At 36.3% G+C, this 27,433-nt stretch overlaps 1 protein-coding gene across 1 annotated transcript in view; it reads left to right on the forward strand.

The window, feature by feature from the left end:
• The window catches only part of RYR2 (ryanodine receptor 2), a 961,351-nt gene that overhangs the window by 749,061 nt on the left and 184,857 nt on the right, over nt 1-27,433 (forward strand). Inside the window, exons 42-51 of the mRNA XM_057505755.1 lie at nt 7,109-7,223; nt 8,566-8,698; nt 8,906-9,009; nt 11,801-11,936; nt 12,509-12,695; nt 14,344-14,449; nt 16,365-16,485; nt 20,393-20,562; nt 25,549-25,769; nt 27,060-27,150. Coding sequence (XP_057361738.1) covers nt 7,109-7,223; nt 8,566-8,698; nt 8,906-9,009; nt 11,801-11,936; nt 12,509-12,695; nt 14,344-14,449; nt 16,365-16,485; nt 20,393-20,562; nt 25,549-25,769; nt 27,060-27,150 — 1,384 coding nt within the window. The remainder of the gene's footprint in view (nt 1-7,108; nt 7,224-8,565; nt 8,699-8,905; nt 9,010-11,800; nt 11,937-12,508; nt 12,696-14,343; nt 14,450-16,364; nt 16,486-20,392; nt 20,563-25,548; nt 25,770-27,059; nt 27,151-27,433) is intronic.

Here is a 27,433-nt window from a genome sequence, read left to right on the forward strand (position 1 = left end):
ACCCATCCTCCCCAGTCCCTTTCCCTTTGGTACCTGTTAGTCCATTCTTGAGTTCTGTGATTCTGCTGCTGTTTTGTTCCTTCAGTTTTTCCTTTTTTCTTATACTCCACAGATGAGTGAGATCATTTGGTATTTCTCTTTCTCTGCTTGGCTTGTTTCACTGAGCATAATACCCTCCAGCTCCATCCATGTTGCTGCAAATGGTAGAAATTGCCCTTTTCTTATGACTGAGTAGTATTCCATTGTGTATATGTGCCACATCTTCTTTATCCATTCATCTATCAATGGACATTTAGGTTGCTTCCAATTCTTGGCTATTGTAAATAGTGCTGCGATAAACATAGGGGTGCATTGGTCTTTCTCATATCTGATTGATGCATTATTAGGGTAAATTCCTAGGAGTGCCATTCCTGGGTCAAATGGTATGTCTGTTTTGAGCATTTTGGTGTACCTCCATAGTGCTTTCCACAATGGTTGAACTAATTTACATTCCCACCAGTAGTGTAGGAGGGTTCCACTTTCTCCATAGCCTCACCAACATTTGTTGTTGTTTGTCTTTTGGATGGCAGCCATCCTTACTGGTGTGAGGTGATACCTCATTGTAGTTTTAATTTGCATTTCTCTGATAATTAGTGATGTGGAGCATCTTTTCATGTGTCTGTTGGCCATCTGTATTTCTTTTTTGGAGAACCGTCTGTTCAGTTCCTTTGCCCATTTTTTAATTGGGTTATTTGTTTTTTGTTTGTTGAGGCGTGTGAGCTCTTTATATATTCTGGATGTCAAGCCTTTATCGGATGTGTCATTTTCAAAGATATTCTCCCATACTGTAGGGTTCCTTTTTGTTGTATTGATGGTGTCTTTTGCTGTACAGAAGCTTTTCAGCTTAATATAGTCCCACTTGTTCATTTTTGCTGTTGTTTTCCTTGCCCGGGGAGATATGTTCAAGAAGAGGTCACTCATGTTTATGTCTAAGAGGTTTGTGCCTATGTTTTCTTCCAAGAGTTTAATGATTTCGTGACTTACATTCAGGTCTTTGATCCATTTTGAGTTTAATTTTGTATATGGGGTTAGACAATGGTCCAGTTTCATTCTCCTACATGTAGCTGTCCAGTTTTGCCAGCACCATCTGTTGAAGACACTGTCATTTTGCCATTGTATGTCCATGGCTCCTTTATCAAATATTAATTGACCATATATGTCTGGGTTAATGTCTGGATTGTCTAGTCTGTTCCATTGGTCTGTGGCTCTGTTCTTGTGCCAGTACCAAATTGTCTTGATTACTACGGCTTTATAATAGAGCTTGAAGTTGGGGAGTGAGATCCCCCCTACTTTATTCTTCTTTCTCAGGATTGCTTTGGCTATTCGGGGTCTTTGGTGGTTCCATATGAATTTTTGAATTATTTGTTCCAGTTCATTGAAGAATGTTGCTGGTAGTTTCATAGGGATTGCATCAAATCTGTATATTGCTTTGGGCAGGATGGCCATTTTGATGATATTAATTCTTCCTAGCCACGAGAGCATGGGATGCGTTTCCATCTGTTAGCATTCCCTTTAATTTCTCTTAAGAGTGACTGGTAGTTTTCAGACTATATGTCTTTCACTTCTTTGGTTAGGTTTATTCCTAGATATTTTATTTTTTTTGATGCAATTGTGAATGGAGTTGTTTTCCTGATTTCTCTTTCTGTTGGTTCATTGTTAGTGTATAGGAAAGCCACAGATTTCTGTGTGTTGATTTTGTATCCTGCAACTTTGCTGTATTCCGATATCAGTTCTAGTAGTTTTAGGGTGGAGTCTTTAGGGTTTTTTACGTAGAGTATCATGTCATCTTCAAATAGTGACAGTTTAACTTCTTCTTTACCAATCTGGATTCCTTGTATTTTTTTGTTTTGTCTGATTGCCGTGGCTAGGACCTCCAGTACTATGTTAAATAACAGTGGAGAGAGTGGACATCCCTGTCTATTTCCCGATCTCAGAGGAAAAGCTTTCAGCTTCTCGCTGTTCAATATAATGTTGGCTGTGGGCTTTTCATAGATGGCCTTTATTATGTTGAGGTACTTGCCCTCTATTCCCATTTTGCTGAGAGTTTTTATCATGAATGGATGTTGAACTTTTTCAATTGCTTTTTCAGCATCTATGGAGATGATCATGTGGTTTTTGTCTTTCTTTTTGTTGATGTGATGGATAATGTTGTTGGACTTTTGAATGTTGGGCCATCCTTGCATCCCTGGGATGAATCCCACTTGGTCATGGTGTACGATCCTTTTGATGTATTTTTGAATTCGGTTTGCTAATATTTTGTTGAGTATTTTTGCATCTACGTTCATCAGGGATATTGGTCTGTAGTTTTCTTTTTTGGTGGGGTCTTTGCCTGGTTTTGGTATTAGGGTGATGTTAGCTTCATAGAATGAGTTTGGGAGTATCCCCTCCTCTTCTGTTTTTTGGAAATGGGTATTATGTCTTCCCTCTATGTCTGATAAAATTCCGAGGTAAATCCGTCGTCTGGACCAGGGATTTTGTTCTTTGGTAGTTTTTTGATGACTGCTTCAATTTCTTTGCTGGTAATTGGTCCGTTTAGATTTACTGTTTCTTTCTGGGTCTGTCTTGGAAGGTTGTATTTTTCTAGGAAGTTGTCCATTTCTTCTAGGTTTCCCGGCTCGTTAGCATATAGGTTTTCATAGTATTCTCTAATAATTCTTTGTATTTCTGTGTAGTCCATCGTGATTTTTCCATTCTCGTTTCTGATACTGTTGATTTGTCGTGACTCTCTTTTCCCCTTAATATGTCTGGCTAGAGGCTTATCTATTTTGTTTATTTTCTCGAAGAACCCCCTCTTCGTTTCATTGATTTTTCCTATAGTTTTATTCTTCTCAATTTTATTTATTTCTTCTCTGATCTTTATTATGTCCCTCCTTCTGCTGACAGGCCTCATTTGTTCTTCTTTTTCCAATTTCGATAATTGTGACATTAGACCATTCATTTCGGATTGTTCTTCCTTTTTTAAATATGCCTGGATTGCTATATACTTTCCTCTTAAGACTGCTTTTGCTGTGTCCCACAGAAGTTGGGGCTTAGTGTTGTTGTTGTCGTTTGTTTCCATATATTGCTGGATCTCCATTTTGATTTGGTCATTGATCCATTGATTATTTAGTAGCGTGTTGTTTAGCCTCCATGTGTTTGTGAGCCTTTTTGCTTTCTTTGAACCGTTTATTTCTAGTTTTATGCCTTTGTGGTCTGAAAAGTTGGTTGGTAGGATTTCAATCTTTTGGAATTTACTGAGGCTCTTTTTGTGGCCTAGTATGTGGTCTATTCTGGAGAATGTTCCATGTGCACTTGAGAAGAATGTGTATCCTGTTGCTTTTGGATGTAGATTTCTGTAGATGTCTATTAGGTCCATCTGTTCTAGTGTGTAGTTCCGTGCCTCTGTGTCCTTACTTATTTTCTGTCTGGTGGATCTGTCCTTTGGAGTGGGTGGTTAGTTGAAGTCTCCTAGAATGAATGCATTGCATTCTATTTCCTCCTTTAGTTCTGTTAATATTTGTTTCAGGTATGTTGGTGCTCCTGTATTGGGTGCATATATATTTATAATGGTTATATCCTCTTGATGGACTGATCCCTTTATCATTATGTAATGTCCTTCTTTGTCTTTTGTTACTTTCTTTATTTTTAAGTCTGTTTTGTCTGATACCAGAATTGCAACACCTGCTTTCTTCTCTTTGTTGTTTGCATGAAACATCTTTTTCCATCCCTTGACTTTAAGTCTGTGCATGTCTTTGGGTTTGAGGTGAGTCTCTTGTAAGCAGCATATGGATGGATCTTGCTTTTTTATCCTTTCTGTTACTCTGTGTCTTTTGATTGATTCATTCAGTCCGTTTACATTTAGGGTGATTATTTAAAGGTATGAACTTATTGCCTTTGCAGGCTTTAAGTTTGTGGTTTCCAAAGGTTCAGGGTTAGCTTGTTTACTATCTTACTGTCTAACTTAACTCGCTTGTTGAGCTATTATAAACACTGTCTGATGATTCTTTATTTCTCTCCCTCCTTATTCCTCCTCCTCCCTTCTTCATATGTTGGGTGTTTTGTTCTGTGCTCTGCTCTTTTTAGGAGTGCTCCCATCTAGAGCAGTCCCTGTAGGATGCCCGAAGAGGTGGTTTGTGGAGGCAAATTCCATCAACTTTTGCTTGTCTGGGAATTGTTTAATCCCTCCTTCATATTTAAATGATATTCGTGCTGGATACAGTAGTCTTGGTTCGAGGCCCTTCTGTTTCATTGCATTAAGTATATCATGCCATTCTCTTCTGGCCTGTAGGGTTTCTCTTGAGAAGTCTGATGATAGCCTGATGAGTTTTCCTTTGTAGGTAACCTTTTTTTTATCTCTGGCTGCCTTTAATACTTTGTCCTTGTCTTTGATCTTTGCCATTTTAATTATTATGTGTCTTGGTGTTGCCCTCCTTGGATCCCTTGTCATGGGAGTTCTGTGTACCTCTGTGGTCTGAGAGGCCTTTTCTTCCCCTAGTTTGGGGAAGTTTTCAGCAATTATTTCTTCAAAGACACTTTCTATCCCCTTTTCTCTCTCTACTTCCTCTGGTATACCTATAATTGTTATATTGTTCCTTTTCAATGGTCACTGAGCTCTCTTAAAATTCTTTCATTCCTGGAGATCCTTTTATCTCTCTCTGCATCAGCTTCTCTGCATTCCTGTTCTCTGTTTTCTAGTCCATTAATGGTCTCTTGCACCTCGTCCATTCTGTTTTGAAGTCCTTCCAGAGCTTGTTTTATTTCTGTATTTTCCTTCCTTAGTTCTTGCATATTTCTCTGCAAGTCCTTCAGCATGGTTATGACTTTTGTTTTGAATTCTTTTTCAGGAAAACTGGCTAAATCTATCTCCCCAGGTTCCTTCTCAGGGGAAGATGTAGCACATGCTGAAGCTGTCTGGGTTTGTCTTGTCTGGATCGTATTTTTTTCCTTTTCATGTTGACACGTGCTATTGGCTGTCAGCTGGGAGGGCCAAACTTTTCACTTGCTACTGGCCTTTCTTTACTGGGACAACTGCGACCCCTAGTGGCTTGTGATGGGTAATTGCATGTAGGCTGGGTCTTTGTGTCTTGCCGGGCCAATATGTTTGGATCACCCTTTCATTGGGCATGCTTTGCCTTAGGCTCTTTCTCTGCTTTCGCAGCGCCCCGAGGGGTAATGTACAGGGGGACTGTTTGGTTGTTTACCTCCTTGAGGGGTCTCAGAGCTGTTGCCCAGGGGTCAGTGCACCCGGTTTTCCCTGTAATTTCCAGCCACTGGGCTGTGGCCTGTGTTGTTTCCTTCAAGCTGTTAAGTCCCTGTCACTTTAAGACTTTCAAAAACTCTCGCTTTTCTTTGTCACAGGGACATCAGCTTCGGAACCCCCTCAGAGTTCTTGCTGCCCTATTTCCCTAGTTTCCTTCCCTCCACGCATGCACTGTGTCAGCACTCTGGTGCAGGTGGCTGGGGCTGGGTGTTTAGAAGTCCTGGGCTCCCACTCCCTCCCGCCGGGAGCTGGGGGGAGGTGTGCTCGGATCCCGCCGGGCTGGGGCTTGTATCTTACCCCTTTCACCAGGCGCTGGGCTCTCGCACGTGTGGATGTAGTCTGGCTATTGTCCTGTGTCTTCTGGTCTCTCTTTTAGGATTAGTTGTATTTGTTGTATTTTCAAAAATATATATGTTTTTGGGAGGATATTCACACTGTCCTACTCATGCCGCCATTTTGGCTGCGCTTCGAATGTAACTTTTTTGTGGTATTAGAAATATTCCGCGAAAGGACATGGTTAATAGGTGATAGCCTCACCAATTACAAATTCATTCAACTTAATGTACAACTAAGGCAAGCAAGATTTTTCAGTTAAATACTTTCCAAAGTGAGATCATACAAGAGGATTTCAATTAACAAGAGAAGGAATCCTTTGATTTCCAATTGTTGTTTGATAGTTGTAGGTTCTCTTGCTAAATATGCTGTAATCTAATGAGAAGTGAAAGGATGCCCACCTTCATCTTGTTCTCGCATGAAATAGATCAGACCTGTATTTATCTTGGGACTCCAAGTTATTTTTCTAAGTTGTGCTATCTAAAAGTTTTCTTCATTAACACTATCCAAAATTAAAAGTGAAAAACTACAACTAAGAAAAAAAAAAGGAACTATACAAGAATCCTACTATTCTACTTTCTTGATATTATAAGAGCAACTAAAATTTAGCATATGACTGAATGATGAGTAGGAATGTGACTCAATTAAGGAAATCAGATTCAATAGGAAAATTTGTTTTCTTGCAGGCTATGAATTATTTTCTTTGTATAACTCTAATAAGAAAGTGTTTTATGGAAAATCTTTTGTATTGATTTGATTTATGTTTAGATAAAAATCAACAAAAAGCTTTATTTGCAATGACTATTCAACATGAAAATCTTTAGAAATACCTTTACATGCATTTTGTAATTATATGTAATGCAATAACAATAACACAAAATATTTTGGCTATCATCTGCTGCTGTTTCTTTAAATTTAATGTCAATTTAATGAATTGGATTACTTGTACCTGGATTTCATATGCATTTAGTTTCTCTTTGAGAATATGTATCCTCTAAAGGCATTTCACATGAAAGATAACATGTAACAGGAAATAACTGTTATTAAACATAAAATATTGAATAGAATACTAAAAATAGCATATATGAAAAGCAGAGATACATATCAACAATTTATATAGGTGTTTTCATGTAAACATTGTATAACACTGATTCATTTTTCTATACAAAAGAAGATTACTCAGATATTTGGATATACATATAATTAGGAATAGTAAGTGCCCCGAACTATATTTCAGAAAAACAAATATTTACCTATTTGGTACATTTCTTGTAAAGAATAGACAACTTGTACACTGTTTTTGGTAGGCTTTCGATATTTTTAAAGAAAATCCAATTAATTGTGTTTATTAACTTTTGTGTTTTAACTATGATTGCTTTTACTTTTTCATAGATGCTGATAATTATTTCCAAAATATTTATCAGGTTCTCAGATGAAATTTTTATTTAAATTTTCCTCTGATCTCTGTTCTCCCCATACCTGTGTTGACCTTTCTAGAGATATCATGAATAATAAAGTGTTTTACCAGCACCCTAATCTCATGAGGGCGCTGGGAATGCATGAGACAGTGATGGAGGTCATGGTGAATGTCCTTGGAGGCGGAGAGTCCAAGGTAAAGGAAAACTTTATATTCTTGGGATGTCATTTAGTATAACCTCCTGGAATACATGCACTGCATATTCTTTGTGAGAATTTCTTAAGTCCTTTTAGGAAGACTTTTCAAAGGAATAGCTTTTGAAGCAAACAAGCACAAACCTTGCAGAGTGACAGTTGGATATGATAGTCTTTTTTTTTTCTTTGATATGGATAACAGTTTCTATGTTATGCTTTGTAATTGCTGTCTCCCAAATTATTCTCATTTAGGGGATATTAATACATTTTTAAAAATTGTAGTATATTAATTTTAAAAAGTCTGAGTTATAAATCAATGTCTGAGACATTAGAAGTCCATGATATGTTCCTCTTGTCCTAGCCTTGATTCAGCCTTGAATTAAGACCCAGATTTGATTCAGATGACAGATGGTTCCACTGAATTCCTGATCCAGACTAAGAGTTATTACTTATTAGGATGGTGGTACACTGTGGTATTTTGGACTCTAAAGTGAATTTTTAAGTGATTAAAGTTTTAAGTAAATAGTGTTATGCATCTATTAACTTCATATAAATCAGTATAATTTCATGACCTCTGATTTGAAAAATATATTTCAATGTTTTTGAAATCTTAAGACAAATTTTTCAAAATATGGAAATGAGTCCATGTTCAGTCTCTCAGACAGACTTTTAAAGATATTTATAAGATATTATATTCAGCAAGGACTCCAAGGACCATCTCGTATAATAGAACAGGATTTGGCTCCCAGGGGAGGTGTGTTTGATGAGGGCTAGCAGACAGGCCCTCTGGTCAGGGTGCTTATCATAGCAGACAACTCGTGTGCAAATCAGGGAAGTTATGAATCTCTAAGATCTTAAGAGTAATAACAACAATAACAAGTTGATGATAAGACACCATATTATGTGGTTCTAAGTATTAAACTGGGTATTTTTCATGAACTGTCTCACTGAATTCCCCCTCCCTTAGCTAAAGTAATCATCTTATTCCAATTTTATAGAACAGAATTAATGAGGTCACATCATTTTCTAAGGAAGTATACCTAATAGTGGTAGTCAGCAATCACAAATGAGGCTGCCTGATTTCTAAACCAGGTTTGTATCACTTGAAGGTTTAGGAATCTAGACTAATTCCAGATCAACCAACTGGTAGATTAGTGCCAGTCTTGATTTTCAGTGGCACCGGGACTAGGTGGTCAAAGTGTAGACATCTGAAGGTCTTCAACATATGAGGCTTGGCAGACATGGGCACATGTGCATGGACAAAGTGACTGAGACCCAAAATTCTGAACTCCATTTTTAAAAGATCATTTGCTTTTACAGCTAACTAAATTCTCTTTATGTAGGAAATCACTTTTCCCAAGATGGTGGCCAACTGTTGCCGTTTCCTCTGTTACTTCTGCCGTATAAGTAGGCAGAATCAGAAAGCTATGTTTGACCATCTCAGTTACTTATTGGAAAATAGCAGTGTTGGTCTCGGTAAGGAAATCATGACTTTTATTTAATCATTAAGATAAGAAGAATATACATATTACACTTAAAAAATGAAACGAATGTAAATGAATTTAGATTGGTGCACTATGTATTGAGTCTAGAAATTGAATTTTCAGCAGCAGTGTGTTTTTATGTGGAATTTATAGTTGCAGCACAATCCGGGTTTTCTCTCATCTTCGTTTGCATTAACAGCCTCACCAGCTATGAGAGGGTCAACACCACTGGATGTAGCCGCAGCCTCGGTGATGGATAATAATGAACTAGCCTTAGCTTTGCGTGAGCCAGACCTGGAAAAGGTAAGCAAATTCCCACTGGGTGTGTTTGTGTGAGTTATGCTCCTTCACAGTTATTTCTCAAGGTTATTTAGCTATAACTTCAATATAGTTATAATGGCATTATTATAATTATATACTATAAATGTGATACTTATATGTAACTTTATAATGATAAATTATGAAGAATAAGATAAGGGGTTTTCCTTGATCACACAAAAAGAATTAACTTATTCTTGTGTGTTTTTGTCCTTTCATGATATCTGTTGTTACTTTTGCTTTAATCATGTAGTTTTAGTTTCTTACAAGGTAGCTTTAACATCTCATGCTTACATTTTATATCATACAGAAGTTTATATATTCCAGTTTGAGGCAGCAGTGATATATTAAGGCCATGCACTCTAAGCATAGTAAGCCACATATATGTTTACCAGAATATAGATACATTTCCCCCGTTTTGTAATTGCAGCTGTGTTCTAAGTAGTCTTCCTGATCCCTCCCTTGCTCTGCTACTCAGCAGCCAGAGTGAGCCACTTAAAAGGAGCATATTGATCCTTTGCCCAGAAATCTCCGGAGACTTCCTATCTCACTTCAAGTAAACACTAAAGGCATTGCAATAGCTCCTGTTATGTTATATTATATATTATAACTCTCCTGATCTCTCTTCTTGCTCCTGTTCCCCCATCGGCTGAATTCTTCTGGATGTCTTCATGGCTCTTTTCCGGAACCCCTCCCAGTCATCACTCCCAAATCTCCTCTTTAGCTCTTTCATGTCTATGCTATTTAGAATCAAATCCTCTGCTCTACTTCCTTAAGCTCTTTCTATCCTCTTTTACTGCCTTATTTTTAAGTTGAGGAAACAATGATTTTTATATTATATGCATAAATTTACCTTTTAGTTTTATCTATACTTATATGAATACAGTTTGCATATTTATAGTTTAAAATTATATTTTGAAACAAATACATTTTACTAAAATATACCTATTTATGCGCTCCTAAAAATCTACTCCTGAAACGTAAGGCCAGTGTGTTCAGGGCCTTTTTGCTGCTGCTCACTGCTTTGTCCCAGCCTTAGGGAACAGCGCTGGCACTGGACAGACTGTTGATGCACGGTGAGGAAGGCACCAAAAACTGAATTCTTCCCTATGTCCTGATGTGCCAGCCAGGAATCATAAAGTTTTGCATTTCAGCCCAACCTCTGAAGAATTTTCTCCCATATATAATATAAAATGCTTTTATCTACACACTGATTAAAGTGACTAATACTAGAGAGCCTGACAATGCCAAATGCTGAGGAAGATACAGAGCAACCAGGTTCCTCATTTCCTGCTGTTGATTGAGATGAAAAGGGTAGAGTTAGTTCAGAAAGCAGTTTGGCAGCTTCTTAAGCAGTTAATATATGCCTCTCATATAAACGTACACTTCACCTTTTCACTCATTGGTATTTACTCAATAGAAATAAAAATACATGTCCACACAGACATGGAGGTGATTGCTAACAGTTTTTTCCACCTTAAACAAAAACTGGAAACAACTCAAGTATGCATTAGCCAATGATGGATAAACAGACCTGAGGTGTTTCCATATTTTCATGCACCCTGGAATGTTCTTATCAGGTGATAAGAAAGAATGAACCACTACATTCACATGAAGACATGTGCTACAATGTGAATGAATCTTAAAATCATTATTCTGAAGGCAAGAAGCCAGGCACAAAAAGATGCATCCTGGATGATTATATGTACAAATGTTCTGGAACATGCAAGTTAATTTCTAGTGACACAGAGCAGATTGTCGAGGCCTAGGAATTCTGGGAGGGCTGGACGGAGCCTGAGGATAGATAGAAATGTCCTGCCTCTTGGTTGCGGTGTGTTCTGCAGAAGCGTAAGTCTCTCATAGCTTATTGAACGTATACTTTAAATAGATCAATCTATAGGACACACATTATACCTCATTCAAGATGGTATATTTTTAGCTGTATTATTTACTTCTGTTTAGAACTGATTTAGCTTGAGGTGGGTGTGACTTGACTTTATGGTAAGTTGCTCCTCTAACAATCTACTACCATTCATGGTGACTTCCTGAAGGATTTCTTTTGAATCTGAACCAGTTAAGAAATATTGTAGGGGACCAACATTTATTTGAAACTGAATATTTCAAAAGACAAAGCCAAGCTGAAATTTTACTGTGTTAAATTCAGTAATACTGAAAGATAGGTAGTAGTATCCCAAATTTTATAGCAGTCAAACCATGGCTCAAAATGATCCCATAAGTGATGCAGGTCAGATGTGTACCCAAGAAAATTTAAATCTAAGCTTAGTTTTCTCTGTTTATTTATGTGTCTTCTCATATACACCCCTTTCCCATTGAATTGATGTATCATTTTAGAAGTAATTCACTTCCTTAAAATATATTGTATCTCTGATGGGTCTTTGAGTATTTCAAATGGATTCAGGTTTCACATTGGGCCAGAGGTCATTAGATACTTTTGAAGCTTATTGGATATTACAGCATCTGTAGGTAAAAGTCTCATATTAAATGGTATGAAATATATAAATATTATTTTTATTTCATAGAGTTGACTCATAAATATTTTTATTATGATAGCGCTTTGTCACAATTTGTAAATATTTCTTAATTCTGAGGTTTTACTAACGAGTTCATGTGGATCATCATGAGATTAAAAAGAACTTCCAAAACTGCATTTGTTTTAGGCCATCCTTTTAGAGTGTTATTTTTCATGTCTAGTGTAAGCAACTAATATCTTCTCACCCAAAAAATAATGCTTCTGCTTATCATCTTGTTTCTGTAGGTAGTTCGATATTTGGCTGGTTGTGGACTGCAAAGTTGCCAGATGCTTGTGTCTAAGGGTTACCCCGACATTGGGTGGAATCCAGTTGAAGGAGAGAGATATCTTGACTTTCTCAGATTTGCTGTCTTCTGTAATGGTAAGATTGATTGCTTGAGGTCTTTTATGGTCACTATTGAAACTTCACAAAATAATTATATAACAAAACACTATAGCCTAGCATTTTTATGAGCATCTTATAATAATATAATACAGTAAGTTTACAATATAATAAACATTAAAATTTTATAATATAAGATTTTTGTACATTTTTCACAGTAATAACTAAATTTATAATTTTTTTGATAGTGATGCTATGGTTTCATTATTAAATTAAGATATTTAGGTACTTATATTCTAACAAATATTTATAATTGGATTCTAATCATAGCTAACATTGTGGCTTCAAAATCTATCACAAGTTAATGAAAGTAAATAGTTTATACCTCTATTATCCTTTTCTTTACTCCAAAAATTTTAAGTGCAGGAGAATAAATTTACTGTGTCTTGTGTATATAAAACTAGTAATTTGGATTGAATTTTAGCTTTACTACTACTATGTTCTTACTTTTAGTTATTTTTATTTAAATATAAATGCATTAATATAACATTGATTTGCTCAGAACCTCTATATAATATGTTTGTTTACTTATACTTAACACTGGATTTTAGGTGAGAGTGTGGAAGAGAACGCAAATGTGGTGGTGAGACTGCTCATCCGGAGGCCGGAATGTTTCGGTCCTGCTTTGAGAGGGGAAGGGGGGGATGGTCTCCTTGCAGCCATGGAAGAAGCCATAAAAATAGCAGAGGATCCTTCTCGAGATGGTCCCTCACCCACTAGTGGATCCAGTAAAACACTGTAAGTCTTATAAACACACTCAAGAGTAAATTATACTAGTTGGCTTGAAATTTTACAAAATATAACTTGTATTCTGTTAATTGCTGTATAACTCTGGTGCTCTCAATTGTTTCTCCCCTTGAAAATAAAATGTGTTAGAACTGAAAGAATGCATAGAATTTGCTGCTGTTATTTGCTATCTATGTCAAGATAGAATGAACAAAGAAATTTGAGGAAGACTGTGTGGATTTCACAGAGAAATTAGAGTGGAGGGAGAGATGTATTTGTGAATTTTCCCAGAGGGCCGCGGCAGAATGAGTTACTAAAAATAATGGCAGGTGAGCCTTTGAATTTGGAACAGTGTGGGAAGTTAACTAGAATGATTTTTCATTATAAGAACTTTTAGCAAGAGAATGAGGACAAAACTAAACTGGTATTGTGGTCATGTCCAGAAAAGGGAACATCATCTTTCTGAGGAGTAAAATACTTCGTTAAGATATTGGTGACAGACAGGGAGGCAATAACTATCTTACCTTTCTCCATAGTATACGTTGTTAATACCTGGTTACAGCAGTGGACATAGTCAATCCAAGCATGTCGCTTCATGTGTTTTATCTGGGGAGGCGAATGTCTTGCTAGGGGGTCACGCATCCACACTTCTGGCACTACCAATAGAGATGTAACATCAGGCTTCTTGGTGGCAAATTTCCAAGCAATGTAGGGTTACAAACCATTGTTCTTTTACATACAGACAGTACATAAGTGTTCTATCCACCCCAAGACCAGGGAGGTTCCAGACTGAGAACACTCCAAAAGTATGTTACATATTTATCAGTTAACTGTAGAGTACCTAGGAAGGCCTCAGCTCCTTTAAGAAGTAGGAAATACACCAAGAGATCTCTGGTGCAGGACCACACCACACGGTGTGCATCTGAAACCCTGGCAACAGCCTTCTATGCCAGAATGATGTCAGCAGGCCTTGTGTCACTCTGCATTCTGCTGAGTCTAGCTGAGATAGCTGTCTGCCACGCTACCACAGGGGAATGAAATGATATGACCTTCCAAGGCCATTTATATGTTTCCTGTCATCAGGGAGATAATGAAGTGTTTATAAGAAGGGGTGGGAGGCAAGCTGGATTATTTGGGAGTAGATGGGTGGGGTGGTAGGGTAGATGATACAGAAATGGGTGCTTAAATGAAGTCACATTTCTGAAATACTCTGTGCAAAGCACTGTACTGGGTGGCTTACATATGTCATTGTATAGGACAGATCTTTGTCACCCTTTCTCTAAAAGTATACTATTTACAAAAGTAGTCTAAGCTTACCAAGTCCTACCATAATTGCTTTCTTTGTTACTATGCTGTCTGCCATTAGAAGTAAGCAGAATCCATCAAATTAGTCATTCCTCTTTTTCCCTTCCTCCTGAAGGAATCTTAATAGAGTTTCTAGAAATGTGTTCTTGGTGATAGAATCTCAAATTGGATCTTTAACATATTGTTATTCTTTAAAAATGCCAAGCTGTAAGTTAAACACATGTATGAGAAGTATCAGAAGAGGTAGAATGAATTACCTCAGTGCTCCCTGTCCTCTGGGAATGTAATAAACCTGAAATGGCACTTTATAACCCTGTTTGCTTTGCTTTCGGTTTCTTTTGAAATGCCACAAAAGTGATACAGAAGAGGAGGAAGATGACACTATCCACATGGGGAATGCCATCATGACCTTTTATGCAGCTCTGATTGACTTGTTAGGACGCTGTGCTCCTGAAATGCATGTAAGTACTTTGGGGCCCAAGAACATAACCCCAGCTTATCTATATTAAGACATCCATAGCTGGCAAAGATCACATCAGCCTCCAACATCAATAATCTTCATGCTCCATTAAGAGTAATAGCTCCAGCCTAATTGCTGAACAAGTGTTTGTTTAGTTGGAAATGTCTTGTTGGTTGTAAAAATTAGTAATGAGATTTCAGTGCAAATCATTAACAGAATAGTCAGTTGCTAATATATCTCTAAAAGTCTCCCCACAGTTTAAGAAAAAACCCTGCATTTTTCCTATAAAACTCCCTCTCCTATTTTGGTGCATGCAGAAGGCAATTATTCCTAAGAAGAGTCATGTTCTTGCACAGTATTTAGTCCCTAGGAGGGACCTGCTACATACTTACCACTGGTTTGGGGAAAGCTGGGGTGAGAGGCAGGTTAAAGGGAAGGAAAGAGCTATCCAGACCCTATCAGTTAGTGTTTCCTAAAGCTTTTGACCAAGAGAAAATTAAAGTTTCATGGAACAATACTTACTTTTACTCTGTAATTTATCCTGATATTTTTTACTTTATTTTATTCTGTTTGTTTTATTCTGTTATACTCATTTAAAAAATGTTAGCCAGCGCCCATAAAATTAGCTTCATGGCCTGTTACTTGGAAAACAATGCCAAGTTTGAAACACATTGACCAGCGCTGGGGTAGAAGGTAAATATGTTTCTAAAGTTGGAGAAGGCAGTCACTGTGGCTCACAGGTCGCCTCTTTCTCCCTACCTTAGAATTCGTGGGTTTTTTGTTTGTTTGTCTCTGTTTTTATTTTTGGTTTCTTTTGTTTGTTCTTTTTCTCACACCCATAGGTAGCACCTTTCTTGCTTTCTTATATAATCTTTGGCTGTGGACACAGGAATCACTGGATGGTATACGTCACAATGTCAGAAAACAGACTGATTTTTATAAAAACTAAACTGCTGCTAATGCAGCACCACAGTGAATGGGAAGAGAGTACCAAATGTTTGTGTGATGGAGGTTATTATAGACAAAAAACTGTGCTTACGTTATTTACTTATTTTCCTTTTAAAGTGAAAGATCAAAGGAACCAAGAGAGAAATTATGCTAATAAATAGAAGTTTTTTTGTTCTATTCTATTGAAGGATTGGGGCAGGGGAGCTAAGTGACTAGCCTTGGCACTTCTGAAATTTATTCATCTTAAGTAACAATTTGCTGAGAAGCACCTGTGTGTTAGAAAATGTGCATGTGTCGCACACCCTATGGTGAAGGCAGCAGACACCCGCTCAGCTCTGGGAGTCTACAGTGTGCCGGAGGCTGGCTGGGGTCCTTGATTCTGTCAGACCAGTTGGTCCAGCCAGTGGAAGTCTGAGAGACATTAGGATTCATGTTCATCATTTTCCCCACATTATAAATAAACCCATCTTGAGGAGTGATCAGGGTGGAATATAGATGGATACACAATTACATTTTCATCACAAAGCAATAAAGAGACTAAGCCAATCATAAATATTAGTGTATGTTCAGGACCTAAAGATAATGATTTTTCCTTTGTATTATTGTTCATGATTTAGATGGGTATTTATATATGATTTGGTGGGTAAGCATTCATAGAATTATCAGAGTCTCAATGTATTTTAATGCCCCAAAGAAGATAAAAACTATTGTCTAATAGATAAACTAGCTGGCTGGTATATAATTTGGACAATGAAAATTGTCTGTGATTTGTCAATGAAATCTGTGTGGGCAAGTAGATACGTATTTATAAGCCTGAAATGACGGCTTCTGAGAGAAGTCTAACTTTGTGTGTACACTTACAAAAAATAATTTTAGACCTGGATTCCTGTACTTGAAAGTTTCTGGATGGAATTATAATTTTGATTTCACAAAATTATTCTAATATTCCTTCATTTTAATTCCGATAGTTGATTCATGCTGGTAAGGGAGAGGCTATCAGAATCAGGTCAATTTTGAGATCCCTAATTCCACTGGGAGATTTGGTGGGAGTAATCAGCATTGCTTTCCAGATGCCAACTATCGCCAAAGGTAAGGCCAGCTTCCATTATTTGTAATTCAATAAGACTGTGACACGATATTTTAAATAACATGATCATACTCAGAATTCCCCTTCTTGTGGCATAGCTACACTACGTGTTTCTTTAAAAAAAAGGAAAGAACTATAAAGTACATTATTTTATAAAATATTTTCTATTATTGTTTTTAAACAGCTATATTTCCAGCAAGATTTTTATTCGTTTTTACCTAACATTTCAGACCGTTTCTAGAGAAGACGAAACACACACCTCTGCCGTCTTAGCTCATTTCTCTCCTAGTGTTCTCTGGTTCCTGTCCTCCTCTTTCTAGACTGCCAATTCCTTAATCCACTTGTTATGATCATTTTCATTGTCATTTTATAATGCTTTTTTCCCAAAACCATGGTCCCAGCTTTTGACTTAAGAGATGTAAACATTCCCAGGCATTGGAAGAAGTGCTCTTTTCAAGACTAAGGAGAAAATTGTAAAGATACATATATACATGTTTTTTTTTTTCCACTTCAGCCGAATGTTTATTTGTCCTTTTACTATATGTCATTTTTGGTTTAGAAACTGCTTGTGATCGATTAGTTTACGTATATTAACCCAAAGGCATGGACAAGCAAATCACCCTACTCTCTCTCTAAATGCCCAGGGGCTGTGACCCCTCATCCAGTGCTTAGACTGAGGGCAGTGCAGATGCTTCACTCTGGGGAGCGGTAGTGGGGTTCAAACCCATGCTGACCCCCAACATTGCCCCCACACAGCAACAGAAATAGCAAATGGCCTAGGCCTCAGGCTGAATTCCCTGTGGGTAACTCATTCTCTGCCTCCCATAAAAAAAGCCCTAAAGGAGGTATTGAAGATACCTAAAAAGTCAGTCAGATTCTGAAGTGTACTTTATTTTTTCTTTTTCCAATTTCAGTTTTGTTCAGTTTTCAATACTATTGGATATTGTTACACATATCCTTTTTATAAAACTTCCAATTTTACAACAGAAACATAACTAGGTAGAAAGTGCATGTTATGATCATTTTCTTTTACTAGTTATGCCTCAGAGATGAGATGTTAATACCTACGCCTAGAATAAAGGGACCACTACATAACTAAATGTAGCTTGTCTGAGTCTCCAGACACATGGTTATGAGAATGTAAAGTTTCATATGTGCCAGACTTACAAACTCAAATCTTCACAATGACATAAACAACTGTAATAACTAAACAACTATTACAGTTTTAGGGAAAGCTGGAACTTAAAAACTCTCCCATAGCCTTTTGTCCTCCCAAATTAAGGCAATTTCTTTTTCTTCTGTCTGTATAGTTTGTGATTAGTTTGCATATCTTTTCTTCTTTCTTCTAACTCACATTCTTTTATGTAAGTAAAACACATTTTTTCTCTCTTGCATTTTAAGCCACAACACCGATATTGACAGGAAAAGATAAGAATTTCTGCCAGTAACATAGGGATTAGAAAATAGAGAATTGTTACTTTTTAAGGCAAAATTAATAATACCAGATAATCAAGAGCATGGAATATAAGAATATCCTGATGTCTGTTTCACAGTCCCCACCAAAGTCTCCATAACTTCCTAATTTTCTTCCAGTGATCTGTCCCTAACCAGCCTTCAAGATTTTTCAAGCTGGTCTCTTTCCTGTTCTACTTAGTTGTATATAATATTATTTTATGATGTTTTTCTTCATAAATATACAGTATATTGTCTGCCTTGGAATTTAAAGGTTTTTTTGGGGGAACTACCACAAACACAATGAAAGTTAATTTTTAAAATGCAATCCATTGGTCATTAAATTTCTGCATTTTTTTCTTGACCACTTTCCTTTTATGGAGAATGCAGACAGAAACCTGCGTATTTCATTTTGCTATGGGAGGTGTTTAAATCAACTTTAAAACTTAAACCATCAGTATCTGTTTATATGTTTCAGTGATGAGTCATTTGATTTTTTAAGCAGCACTGATTATCAGTAATAAATGTTATTAAAAGTTCTATAGCTCATTTGCAAAGTTTACATCTAAAGATTAGTTCACCCTGCACCTCCCTGTCCCCATGAATGTTAACTAAACCTTTCTCAAAAAATTGTACCATACTTATTGTAGAACGAGAGTGTGGCCCAGTAGAATAATGAAAGGGGAGGGGCTCAGAAAACTCGAGGGGCAAGTACATAATCTCAACAGTAGATATTCTGCTTCTGCAGTTCTTGGCCCAGGCAGGTTTGAACAGACTGTTGAGGCAGGTGAATACTGCAGGACAGAGGAAAGCCAATGCACTAGGCCCTCCTCATTCCAGGTCAAAAGCCAGAAGGCTGAGAAAAGGCAGTTCATCAGCTTTATTGTCCCCATTATGTTTGAGGAGATGGTGAGAACAAAACAGCACCTGTGGCAAACTGATGTATCTTAGTTCCAGGCAGATGGAGGCCCAGGTGTTCCTTCAAATGAATGTCATCTTGAATGGGTGTGTAAACCACAAAGCTTATTTTAGGATCTGTAAGTTGCTCACCATTTTCCTTAGGTACAGCTCTTTGTCAAAGTCATGGACTCTTGTCAATTTAAATTTCCTGTAATGTGATTTTTAGAATTGAACTTTAATTTCATATAGATTTTTAATGGAAAGTGATAATATACTGATTTAACACTAAGGATTAAATCAGCTTTGGTTGGATTTTAAATCCAATTTTACTGATTTAGACCTAACTTCATCAGTTACTAGGTGTACAGCCTTGGACAAGTTATCTAACTTCCCTAAGGGTCAGTTTTTCTCTTCTGTTAAATTAAGATAATAATATCAATGTCATGGTGTGCTTATGAAAATTATGTGAGCCTTAATCTGTGATATTCCTAGCATAGTGCCTCACAACAACACAAATAACAAGAGCCCTTATTCTTCTTACCGTAACTATAGGAAGGAAGGTATTTGGTATCTTAGATATTATCATTTAATAAGGAATAGAAATTATTTGGTATTGGCCTTTAATCTAATTTCCTTTCAAACTTTGTTGTCAGTTCATTTTCATGATTCAGTATCAAATTTATTCATTGACTGAATGAAAACAAAAAAGTTGTGACTTTATTCTTTCAGGATGATTATGGTCATGTATCATCTTTCCATGGGTCCTTCTTTCTTCAATGTTGAATCAATAGTAAAGATTCTCTGATATTACTTGTGGAATCTTACGGTGTGTAATCAGCAGTAGTTTGTCATAATTATTACTCAGTCAAACAGGGAACAAACCTGTCTCCAGTATTTGTGATTGATACATGACCACCAAATTCCTTATATCAATGATCTTCAACCTATGAATCTATGGAGTTATATAAGGGATTCACTTATCTGTATAGATATCAACCATTTATTGTTGATAGAGAAAATAACATGTATGTCAAATAATTTTAAATATTGTTAAATTCTATAAAATTAATGAAATATATTTCATTTGCAAGTCAAGTTAGTTCATACAGTTATTTCATCATTCTTTAATTGGCTAAGCCATAAATATGTAAATTTATCATAATTGCATAAGGATACACACATTTTATTAATATTTAAAAGAGGATCTCATTCTTAGAAAAAAATGTTAAACCTTACTTTACATTTGATCTTTTTGTGGTATTTGCTCCTAGTTTTACAATGAATTTTTAGATGTCTTTTGTTTCTTTCTTAGTATCTAACATAATGCTATATCCTATCATGCATATAGTTCACAAATGGATGCATAAATAATATTTGAATGACTTTGAATTTAAATTGTACTGTCATATATCCTTAGCTGGTTCCTAGCATTTGCTTGTGGGTAGTAGAAGAACAGAAAACCATTTAACTGATAACTTTATTTAAAGCATAAGAAGGCTGGAAAGAAGCCATTGTGACCTATCCATTAACAACAGCATGTCACCTTCTCTCTTTTAGATGGGAATGTGGTGGAGCCAGACATGTCTGCAGGGTTTTGCCCAGATCACAAGGCAGCCATGGTTTTGTTCCTTGACAGGGTCTATGGAATTGAGGTTCAAGATTTCCTCCTCCATCTTCTTGAGGTTGGCTTTCTGCCAGATCTCCGAGCAGCTGCTTCTTTAGATACAGTAAGACTTGAACAATTTGCTTCCTTACCTTTTAACTCTTCATTCTCTGGCTTATAATACTCTTAAAGATAAAGTCATTCATTCATTTATTTCATCAAATGTTTATTATAAATTGCTCACCATCAGCTAATTTTTTTAGCAGAAACTTTGTAGAAGAGAATTGCATGATATGTTCATAGCACTGAAAGGAAAAAAAAAATCTACAACCAAGAATACTCCACCCAGTAAAGTCATTCAGAATTGAAGGAGAGTTTTCTAGATTAACCTAAGTTAAAGGAGTTCAACACCACTAAACCAACCTTACAGGAAATGTTAAAGGGACTTCTTTAAGAGGCAAAGAAAAGGTCATAATTAGAAGGAAGAATATTACAAAGAGAAAAAGAAAATCACTGGTAAAAGCGAATTTAGTTGATCACTTAAAAGCTAGTATGAAGGTTAAAAGACAAAAGTAGAAAAATCACTTACATATGAAAATATTGGTTAAGGGAATCACTAAATAAAAGGGTATACTTAAGACATAATATATATAAAAAACATGGAGGAGAGGAATTAAAAATGTATTGGTGTTAGATTGTATTTGATTTTAAGTGACCATCAACTTTACCCTGATTGTTATATATGTGGGATGTCATATATGAACCACATGGTAACCACAAACCAAAAACCAATAGAGATACATAAATATAAGAAGAAAGGAATTGAAGCACAACACCAAAGAAAATCACCGCACACAAATGAGAGCAAGAGAAGAAGGACTGGAGCAGAAGTATTAAAACAACCAAAAAACATTATCAAAATGACAGCAAGTAGATACCTATCAATAATTTCTCTAAAGGTAAATGTCCTAAATGATCCAATCCAAGGGCATAGGGTAACTGAATGAATAAAAAACAAGACCCATCTATATGCTTCCTACCAGAGACTCACTTCAGGCCTAAACATACACACAGATTGAAACTGAAGGGATAGAAAAAGATATTCCATGCAAATGGAAATAAGAAAAACAAAATAAAATCAGGGGTAGAAGTAATTATATCAGACAAAACAGACTTTAAAACAAATATAGTAATAAGACAACAAGAAAGGGCATTATATAATAAAAAGGGTTCAATCCAACAAGAAGATATAACACTTATAAGTATCTATGCTCTCAGCAGAAGAACACTGAAATAAAGCAAATATGATAGACAAAAAAGGAGAAATTGAAAGAAATAGTATGGAAATTTAACACCCCACTTACATCAGTAGATAGATCATCCAGACTGAAAATCAATAAGGAAGCAAAGGTGTTGAGCAGCATATTAGACCAGATGGACTTGATAGATATATATACAGAAATTTCCATCCAAAATCTGGATGATACTCTTCTTTTCAAATGCATGTGGATCACTCTCCAGGATAGATCTTATGCTAGGCCATAAAAACAAATCTCAGCAAATTAAAAAATATTGAAACTATGCAAAGCATCATTTCTGACCACAACAGTATGAAACTGGAAGTCAATTACAAGAACAAAACCTGGAAAAAACACAAATATGGGGAGACTAAACAACATTCCACTAAACAGCAAATGGGTCAATGAGAAATCAAAGAGAAAATTTAAAGATACCTGGAGACTAATCAAAGTAGAAACTAAACAGTTCAAAATCTTTGGGATGCAGCAAAAGCAGATCTAAGAGGGAAATTTATAGAGATAAAGGCCTACCTCAAGAAATAAGAAAAATCTCAAACAACCTAACCCTACACCTAAAGGAACTAGAAAAAGAAAACAAGCAAACAGAAAGCTCAAAGTTAGTAGAAGGAAGGAAATAATAAAGATCAGAGCAGGAATAAATGAAATAGAGACTAAAAACATAAATAAACAAAATATCAATGAAACTAAGAGCTGATTCTTTGAAAGGAAACATAATTGATAAGCCTTTAGCTAGATGCATTAAGAAAGAGAGCAGACTCAATATATCAAATCAGAAGTGAAGAGAAATCTTACACCACAGAAATGCAAAAGATTATAAGAAAATGCTATGGAAAATTATATACTTTCAAACTGGACAGTCTAGAAGAAATGGATGAATTCTTAGAAACATGCAATCTCAGACCGAACCAGGAAGACACACAAAATCTGAACAGACCAATTACTGGAAAGGGAATTGAATCAGCAATCAAAACACTCCCAAAAAAACAAAAGTCCAGGACCAGAGAACTTCACAGGTGAATTCTACAAGACATTTAAAGAAGAGTTTATGCCCATCCTTCTCAAACTATTCCAAAAAATTGAAAACAAAGGAATTCTTCCAAATTCTTTTTACAAAGCCAACATTACCCTGATACCAAAACCAAAGACACTACAGAAAAGGAAAATTACAGGCCAATATGCCTGATGAACACAATACAGAATCATCAATAAATTATTGGCAAATTAAACTAAAATATACATTGAAAGGATCATTTGCAACAACTACATCGAATTTATTCCAAGGATGCAAAGATGGTTCAATATCTGAAAATCAGTGTGATACACTACATCAGTAAAAGAAAGGATACAAACCATATGATCATCTCAATAGATACATCAATGTCTCACACCATGCACAAAAGTAAACTTGAAGTGGAAGAAAGACCTAAATGTAAGACTTGAAACTGTAAAACTACTAATAGAAAACATAGGTAGTAAACTCTTGAACATCAGCATTAGCAATTTTTTTCTGGATATGTCTCCCCAAAGAAGGGAAACAAAAGCAAAAATAAAATTGAGACTACATCAAACTAAAATGCTTCTGCACAGCAATTGAAACCATCAACAAAACAAAAAGGCAACCTACTGAATGGGAGAAAATATTTGCAAATGGTATATCTGATGAAGGGCTAATAACAAAAATAAATAAATAATTCATATAATACAACAATGAAAAATAATCTAATTTAAAAATGGGTAGAGACCTGAACATACAGATTTCCAAAGAAGACTATACAAATAGCCAACAGGTACATGAAAAGATGTTCAACATTACTGATCATCAGGAACATGCAAATCAAAACCATAGTGAGATACTACCTCACACCATTCAGAATGGCTAGTATCAAAAAAATAAGAAATGACAAGTGTTGGGGAAGATGTGGAGAAAAGGGGACCTTTGTACATTGTTGGTGGGAATGTAAATTAGTGCAGCCACTGTGGAAAACAGTATGGAGTTTCCTCTGAAAACTAAAAATGTAAATACCATAAGACCCAGTAATTCCACTTCCCGGTATTTACCCAAAGAAAAGAAGATTACTAATTTGAAAAGGTATATGCACCTGTATGTTCATGACATCAATACTTTAAATAACCAAGATAGCGAAGCAACCTAAGTGCCCATGAATGGATTAATGGATAAAGATGTACATATATACAATGGAATATTAGTCATCCATAAAAAATAAATCTTGCCATTTGCATTGACAAGGACTTTGAGGATATTATGGTAAGTAAAATAAGTCACAAGGACTAATACCCTATGATTTCACTTCTATGTGGGACCTAAAAACATACAAACAAAACAGAGTAGTAAATACAGAGAACAGACTGGTAGTTGCCATAGAAGAGAGGAGTAGAGGGTATGAGTAAAATAGTTGAGGGGGATAAAGAGATACAAACTTCCAATTATAAAATAAATTAGTCATGGGGATTAAAATAGGGCTTGGGGAATATAGTCTAAAATATAATAATATGATATGGTGACAGATAGTAAATGTATTGTGGTGAGCATTTTGTAATGTATATAATTGTTGAATTACTATGTTGTATACCTGAAACCAATATAATATTGTTTATCAATATTATTATAAATTAAACTTTTAATAGTTCCATAAAAATAAAACAGTATAGCAGTAGCCAACTATATAAAAAATGCCTATTGTATTTTCAGGCAAACAGTGGGTAAGGAGAAAATAAAATAGACTGTATCCCCGAGGAATTCACTGAATAGTGGAGGAAACTGACACCCTCAAGAGAAAGATAAGAATTCTGGTCGGGTGCTGTGGAAGAAATGAAGTTCCTGTAACCCTAATTTTGGAGGTCACAATTGCTCTTGTTTAACCTCTAAATTGGGCTAAATAATTATGCTTCTCAGTGAAAGCAATTGAAACATAATTAGGAAGGTTTAATGGACATTATTGAGTTGTGCCAATTACAGTATCATCCTCATGTCTTCATTTGTTAGCATACAGATAGGTTAAGATCTGTTGCATATATGCAGTGGCCCTCATCAAGAATCTGTCTTTATCAGTGTAAATGTTCTGCTGTTTGAAGCATAGAATAGCTGGAGCTCTAAATCTAGTAGTTACAGTAATACATCCTTTTAGTCTCAATTAAATGGGTCTTTATGATTTCAGAGGAAATCAGGTCTTGAATTGACAATAGCTCATTCATGAAAGCCATGAGAAGTAAATCACAAAAATGAAACTGAAATTCCTTTTTTCTTTGTTGGGTGTGTTCACATGAAATTCTGAACCTAACTAATATAGTTGACAACATAGTGAGATAATCAGGCTTTGCTTTTTGATTCTGGTGGACATGAGCAAAAATATAGATATTATTAGTAAATAGAATTCAGAAAGAATTTATGAACATGAAATCTAATATGATAGCAAGCTCCTTTCTCTTTCCTCCCCTCATAAAGAAAAGTACTTACATTCTTTGATATCATTAGTGTCTTCATCTTGTATTCATCTTGCCATTGACATATTATTATAGAATTTGAACCTGTTGGGCTTTTTGAGGAAAAACAGGTGTCCCTTCAGTTTATGTATTTATGAACCACTGAACCTGTTTGTAGCAACAAAAATCATATGAATACCATTTAAAAATGTAACTGAGGAACACATTTCCATTTTTCATATTTTCATTATTTTCTAGATAGTGAAATTACATGTCAAACGTGTTGATCCCTTTGAAAATTGTCTACTGCCAAACACAAGTGACTTTCAACTCTCATGTTTCCTTTTTAGGCTGCTTTGAGTGCCACAGACATGGCCTTGGCCCTCAATCGGTACCTTTGCACAGCTGTGTTGCCTTTGTTAACAAGATGTGCTCCTCTTTTTGCTGGCACAGAGCACCATGCTTCCCTCATCGACTCATTACTTCACACTGTATATAGACTTTCTAAAGGCTGCTCACTTACCAAAGCTCAGCGGGATTCCATAGAAGTTTGTTTACTCTCTATTTGTGGGTAAGTGGACAACTAACTCTATACCAAGTTCTTTCTTTGAGTAAGAGAATTTACTGTGCGGCCTTTGACAACTTGTTATGAGTTTTGGAAACAATTTCTGTACCAAAATATTGATTCATTTTAGGGTGTCCCATGTACTGAGGTATAAGTCTTATCAGAATGCTCTTGCTCCAAGTTCAGGTGAGTTCCTCCAGGCCTCTCCGGGTATCTAGCCATTGGATGTGGTGTTGGACCAGTTATGCTATTCTGGATGTTGGTGGGCGGGACGATTGTGTAAGGAGTCCCTGACCACTTTAGCTTAACATTAGTAGATTCTGCCTTTTTGACTGTGATGGTTTTAACTCCTCTTCCACAAGAGAAAAGACAAAAGAGACTTACTGAATATAAAAAATGGAAAAAAGCATAGTATTGAAGCATTACTTATGTGTGACAATGATGAAAGCTATTTCCTCCAGCCGGAAAGCCACTTCCATAGACAGAGGTGTGCAAGTGTCTCACTGTGAAAACCAGGAACATGTCTCCTCCTGTCAGGGTTCCGACAGTGAAAGTGAAGATTCCTCGAGCCCCTTGGTAGGGCGATGGTTTCTTTCTAATAAATAGAGCTGCAGCTTACGGAGGTGGAGACTGGGGGCCTGGCGGGACGCTGGTGACGGAAGGGATCTCACACCTAGCGGAGAGCTCGGGTTTAGAAGCCAGATGGGATGAGAGGGTGAAAATCGAGGAGATTAGTTCTGTGACTTCCCTGACCCCAAAATTCTGTAACATGGAATTTGATACCTATCTCAGAGTTTTTCTAAATATTGAATGAAGGGAATGCTCTGGATTCCTTGACACAGGAGATCTTCACTATGTGTTCATTTTCTTTCCCTTTCTTCTCTGGCAAAACTTCTGTCTCAGCCTATTTGTCTCCCTCCTGGGTCTACACTCCCTCTTCTGTTGGCTTCTAATCCAGTGACTGAAGACTCTTTCCACCCAGTGCAGTGAGGATAGGTACATTTACTAAAATTAACAGAGAAAGGTCTCAGGGAAGAGTGGGATCTGCAGTTGTAAGTGGTTGGGAAGGAAAGAAGAGGAATGTTTCCTATAGCAAATAAGGAGTAGTGCTCGGGTCTAGGGGAGAGAGACACGTTGGAAATGGAACTTTTATAAAATGATGTAACTATGGGTTAGTCTTTGGTTTGGGAACAACTAATTAACCCCATCTGAATCTTAATTCAGGTTCTTGGCATATATAATTTAGTCTCATGGATTATTTACTTAGTTTAGACATGTTTCCCTTTGTTCCACCAGCCAGTTGAGACCTTCTATGATGCAGCACTTACTCAGAAGATTTGTATTTGATATCCCATTATTAAATGAACACGCAAAGATGCCTCTTAAGGTAAGTGTAGGGAATGTGTGTGGTTACTTGATTACTAGATCCTCTCACTTTTTTGTCTGTTTTACAACATGTATATTTCTTAGAAACATCATGTTTGATCTTTGATGCTGAAAAAAATATTCCAGTTATTGAAATGGGCATATGAAGTATAGAAACGTGTATGTCGACATAACATAAACAATAAAAGATCACAGAAGGCATTTCCTGTAGGTCAGTGGAAATGGAAATCAGTGGGAACAGATAAAGCCAAGATATTCTTAGGCTGGAAAACATGAAAAAAGTC

Source organism: Manis pentadactyla, chromosome 8 (genome assembly GCF_030020395.1).
Source record: "Manis pentadactyla isolate mManPen7 chromosome 8, mManPen7.hap1, whole genome shotgun sequence".
Lineage (NCBI taxonomy): Eukaryota > Metazoa > Chordata > Mammalia > Pholidota > Manidae > Manis > Manis pentadactyla.